Source organism: Amaranthus tricolor, chromosome 12 (assembly GCF_026212465.1).
Source record: "Amaranthus tricolor cultivar Red isolate AtriRed21 chromosome 12, ASM2621246v1, whole genome shotgun sequence".
Classification (NCBI taxonomy): domain Eukaryota; kingdom Viridiplantae; phylum Streptophyta; class Magnoliopsida; order Caryophyllales; family Amaranthaceae; genus Amaranthus; species Amaranthus tricolor.
Window position 1 is genome coordinate 23,031,644 of NC_080058.1, and position 5,749 is coordinate 23,037,392.

Below are 5,749 nucleotides of genomic sequence, written 5' to 3' on the forward strand. Positions count from 1 at the left end.
TCATTGATCATCGATCCTTGTTCATTCTTCATCGTTAATTCTTCATTGATCATTGATTCTTGTTCATTCTTCATCGTTCATTCTTCATTGATCATTGATCCTTGTTCATTTTTCAATGTTCATTCTTCATTGATCATTCATCCTTGTTGATTCTTCATCGTTCATTCCTCATTGATCATTGATCCTTATTCATTCTTCATCGTGCATTCTTCAATGATCATCGATCCTTCTTAATTTTTCATCGTTCGTTCTTCATTGATCATTGATCCTTGTTCATTCTTCATCGTTCATTCTTCAATGATCATTCATCCTCGTTCATTCTTCATCGTTCATTCTTCAATGATCATTGATCCTTGTTCATTCTTCATCGTTCATAATTCATTAATCATTGATCCTTGTTCATTCTTCATCGTTCATTCTTCATTGATCAATGATCCTTGTTCATTTTTCATCGTTCATTCTTCATTAATCATTGATCCTTGTTCATTCTTCATCGTTCATTCTTCATTGATCATTGATCCTTGTTCATTTTTCATCGTTCATTCTTCATTGATCATTGATCCTTGTTCATTCTTACTTGTTCATTCTTCATTGATCATTCATCCTTGTTCATTCTTCATCGTTCATTCTTCAATGATCATTGATCCTTGTTCATTCTTCATCGTTTAATCTTCATTGATCATTGATCCTTGTTCATTCTTCATCGTTCATTCTTCATTGATTATTCATCCGTGTTCATTTTCATCGTTCATTCTTCAATGATCATTGATCCTTGTTCATTCTTCATCGTTCATTCTTCAATGATCAATCATCCTTGTTCTGTAATATCCTTTCTTTTAAAAAAAAAGGAATAATAATAATAATAATGTATAAATTTCAGAAAAAAAAAATTAAAAAAATAAAAACATAACCCACCATTAACAATAACCTCCCACACCATTAACAATAACCTCCCACACCATTAACAATAACTTCCCACACCATTAACAATAACTTCCCACTCCTTCCTCTAAACCTTATAACCAACTTCACTTACATCTTATAAATTAAACCAATTACCCTTAATTTCATTCACATTATTACTCACAATCCATTCTTCTCCTACAAATTACTTCCTTTATCTCCCATTTGCTAAAAATTCAGTCAAGAAAACTCAAGATTTTGATATTAAAGGTATGAAATTTCATCTCTTTATAATATTGTTCTACCAATTTCAATTCAAATTACACATTTTGCATTTGAAAAAAAAAAAACAAAAAAATTCCTGACCTTAGTTTTCCGGCGATACGGCAGTCACCGGGATACCACCGGCGTGAGACGGCGGCCACCGAAGCTACTGCCGGCCGGCACCTTCTCCTTCTTCTTTCTCCCTTCCTCCTTCTCTCTCCTCCTTCATGAGTCTTTTTATGTTGTGTGTGCAAATTGTTTCCTTGTCCTTTCTTTTAATCTTGAATATTGAGAATAAGTGTATATGAACATGATGAAAACGTGAGTAGTAAACGCTTAGTTTCTTATATAGGAAGCCTATGCAATACCCGAACGTTTACAGTCGATCTCGCAGGCGTCAACAAGCAAATAACATGGCCAAAACACCTGAACAATTAGCAGCTAGAGTCAGGGTACTTGAGCAGTTGTCGCAAAACATAGGACTATTAGTGCAAAACCAAGCTAACAATATGAACAATGGACATTATGACCCCCAAGCTGTCATGGCTAAGAAGATTGCCACTTTAAAACCCCCTACCTTTGTTGGAAAAGAGGACCCTATGCTATTAGAGAATTAATTACGTGACATGGAGAAAATCTTTACTGCAAATGGAACACCTGAGGCCCAAAAGGTTAATCAAGCTACGTTTTACCTACGTGAGGATGCTGACACATGGTGGGAAACTGAGGGACAAACCATTAGTAACCAACCAAACTTTGACTGGGATTCTTTTAAGGTTGCTATTAGAGGTCGATTCTTTCCTGAACATATTAGAAGACAAAAATGCAGTGAATTCAATAGGTTGAACCAAGGGAAGTTTATGAGTGTCAAGGAATATGCCCAAAAGTTTAATGAGTATGCTAAGTTTTGCCCTAACATGGTCCCTGATGAAGTTTCTAAGGCACAAAAATTTGAGGATGGTTTAGCTTTCAGGATACAAACTAGGTTAGGAGGAAGTACCTCATCTACCCTTGCAGAGGCTTATTTTAAGGCTTGTAACATGGAGAGGATCTTACAAAGAGAAGAAGATGTGTTGGGAAGGAACAAGAGGAAAGACCAAAGCAATGCTGATAGTCAAAGTAATGATAAAAGACCTCGTTTTGGTAACAATGGGGGTAATGGTAGGAACAATCACCACGGAGGAGGACATAACGATAAGAATTACCGAAACCCTAGGCAGAATGAAAACCAGCAAAGGAATGGTAACCAGAGGGCTTGGGTTTGTAAGAAATGTGAGAAGAGTCATTCGGGCTATACGTGTCAAGGCGAACCAATTAGATGTTATGCTTGTGGCGAAGCGGGACATAAGGCTAATTATTGTCCCAAGAGGCAAGAAGGAAACCAATCAGGGCAGAATGGACACAACAAGGGCTATAACAACAATGGAGGAGGATCTAGGAACCATAACTTCAACAACAACCGCTCGAACAATACTCAAGCAGGAAATGGTTCAGCAAATGACAAGTACAACGCCAACAACAATCTGAACAACAATGCAAACAATGGAAATGGAGGACGTACTTTCAATGGAAGACTCCACATTATGAGCAAGAGTGAAGCTGAGTCGGACGCCAACATTGTGACCGGTACTTTCCTTGTAAACTCTAAACCTGCTTTTGTACTCTTTGATTCTGGAGCTTCACATTCCTTCTTATCTAAATCTTTTATCGAAAAACATTCCCTTAAACCTTCTTCCTCATGTCAAGCTAAGGTAACCACACCCTCAGGTGAAACCTTTCTCAATAAGAACCTTTACTTAGGTATGCCTATTGTCATCTCTGAAACCGAACTACCCGTGGACCTTATCGAGTTTAATTTAAAAGACTTCGATTTGGTTTTGGGAATGGATTGGTTAAGGAAGTATCAAGAAAAAATCAATTGTGCTAAACAGAGAATTACCTTTAGGGGCCCTAAGGGAAATAAACTAACCTACCAAGAAACTACTTCCGAGCCATCAAAGACCAAGCTTATCTCGGCCTTAAATCTTCAGACCCATCTTAGGAAGGGCTACCCCGTATATTTGTGCCATGTAAAGGACACGAGCATGAAAGAGGACGAGTTAGGAGAGATACCTGTAGTTAAGGAGTTTGTTGATGTATTCCCAGATGAGATTCCAGAGATGCCACCTGTGAGAGAGTTAGACTTCAAGATTAACTTAGTTCCGGGAACAGGACCTATTTCAAAGGCACCTTATAGGATGGCACCTGCCGAGTTGCAAGAGTTGAAGGTACAACTTGAGGACTTGTTGGATAAAGGATATATAAGACCAAGTGTATCACCTTGGGGAGCCCCAGTATTATTTGTTAGGAAGAAAGACGGAACATTGAGACTATGTATTGATTATAGGGATTTAAATAGTGTGACGGTGAAGAATAAGTATCCACTTCCTAGAATTGAGGATCTATTCAATCAACTTAGGGGTGCAGGAGTATTTTCAAAGACTGATTTGAGATCAGGTTATCATCAATTACGAATTGCAGAAGAGGATATAGCCAAAACAGCTTTTCGAACGAGGTAAAGCCATTATGAGTTCACAGTCATGCCCTTTGGACTCACTAATGCGCCTGCTGTCTTTATGGACCTTATGAATAGGACTTTTCAGCCTTATTTGGATAAGTTTCTTATTGTTTTTATTGATGATATTTTAGTATACTCTATGAATCGAGAAGAGCATGAGGCTCATTTGAGGAAAGTTTTAGAGATCTTAAGAGAGAATAAGTTGTATGCCAAGTTTTCAAAATGTGAATTCTGGTTAGAAAAGGTAGCATTTTTGGGGCATGTAATTACAAAAGATGGAGTGATGGTGGATCCCTCAAAGGTTCAAGCAGTAATGAACTGGCCTACACCCACTAATGTGACAGAAGTGAGAAGTTTCTTAGGCCTAGCCGGATATTATAGGAGATTTGTGAAAAATTTCTCGAGAATCGCTCAACCTATTACTAATTTGATGAAGAAGACCACTAAGTTTCAATGGGATGAGAAGTGTGAAGCGGCATTCCAAGAGTTGAAATCAAGGCTTACCTCTGCACCTATGCTGACCTTACCGAATGAAAGTGGAGAATATGAGGTTTATACAGACACATCTAAGAATGGACTAGGTTGTGTGTTGATGCAAGATGGGAAAGTAGTAGCATATGCTTCACGACAACTTAAGCCGCATGAGAAGAATTACCCCACACATGACTTAGAATTAGGATCTGTAGTCTTTGCATTGAAAATTTGGAGACATTATTTATTTGGAGTAAAGTGCAAGATTTATACTGATCACAAGAGTTTGAGGTTCTTGTACACTCAAAAGGAGTTGAATATGAGACAAAGACGATGGTTAGAACTCATTAAGGATTATGATCTGGATTTGAAGTATTGTGAAGGAAAGGCAAACAAAGTAGCTGATGCTCTGAGTAGGAAGTCAAGTCATACAATGAATGCATTAATTTTAGCAGATGAGTTGTGTGAAGAGATTCGTAGGATGAACTTAGAAGTGGTAGAATATGGATATGTGGATACTTAATTGAATGGAATGACGATTGAATCCGATATTTTTGAGGAAATTAGAGTGAAGCAAGTTACGGATAACTGGTTAACTAAATTGAAGAAGTTGAAGGAGGATGGTCAAGCACCTGAGTTCGAAAGTGATGAAAATGGCGTAATAAAGTATAAAGGAAGATGGTACATACCGCATGATGAGGAACTTAAGACTAAGATTATGACTGAAGCCCATAATTCGCCATACTCAATACATCCTGGTGGTGATAAGATGTACAAGGATCTTAAGAAGAACTTTTGGTGGCCCAACATGAAGCGTGAAGTTGCAGGCTTTGTGGCGAAGTGTCTAACATGTCAGAAGGTGAAAATTCAACATATGAAGCCGGGGGGAAAATTGCAACCATTAGAAGTACCTGGATGGAAATGGGAGTCGATTTCAATGGACTTTGTAGTAGGATTGCCAAAGTCAAAAACAGGGAAGAATGCCATATGGGTGATAGTGGATCGATTAACAAAAACAGCAAGGTTTATAGCTATGAAGAATACTTGGACAATGCAACAAATGGCAGACGCGTATTTTCAAGAGGTAGTGAGATTGCATGGTGTGCCTAAGGACATTGTGTCGGATAGAGATTCGAGATTTCTGTCCAAATTTTGGAAGATGCTACAAGAAGCAGTGGGCACGATACTAAAGTTCAGTACTGCATTTCATCCAGCAACAGATGGTCAAACAGAGAGAACGATCCAGACTCTTGAAGATTTGTTAAGAGCATGTGTTATGGATTTTGGTGGATCTTGGGAGGATAATTTGATGTATGTAGAGTTTTCTTACAATAATAGTTTTCATTCTAGCATAGGAATGGCACCTTACGAAGCCCTATATGGGAGAAAGTGTAGGAGTCCTATATGTTGGAATGATGTTAATGAGTCGTTGGGATTATGATACAAATATGGTATCAAAGACTCGGAACAGCACCAAGGGCTTGAAGGAACAAGACAGTGCATTGGACTTGCCATCTACGCCAAATGCACATATAACACGAAGGGCTCCCATAG

General features: G+C 38.2%; 1 protein-coding gene across 1 annotated transcript; it reads left to right on the forward strand.

Annotated features, from left to right (window-relative positions):
* The first annotated feature begins 1,793 nt into the window (after positions 1–1,793).
* LOC130828708 (uncharacterized) lies at positions 1,794–4,060 on the forward strand. Its single transcript, XM_057694668.1, has 3 exons — positions 1,794–3,451; positions 3,626–3,721; positions 3,964–4,060. Exons 1-3 carry the CDS (start codon positions 1,794–1,796, stop codon positions 4,058–4,060), a joined length of 1,851 nt encoding a protein of 616 aa, XP_057550651.1.
* Positions 4,061–5,749: the final 1,689 nt, after the last annotated feature.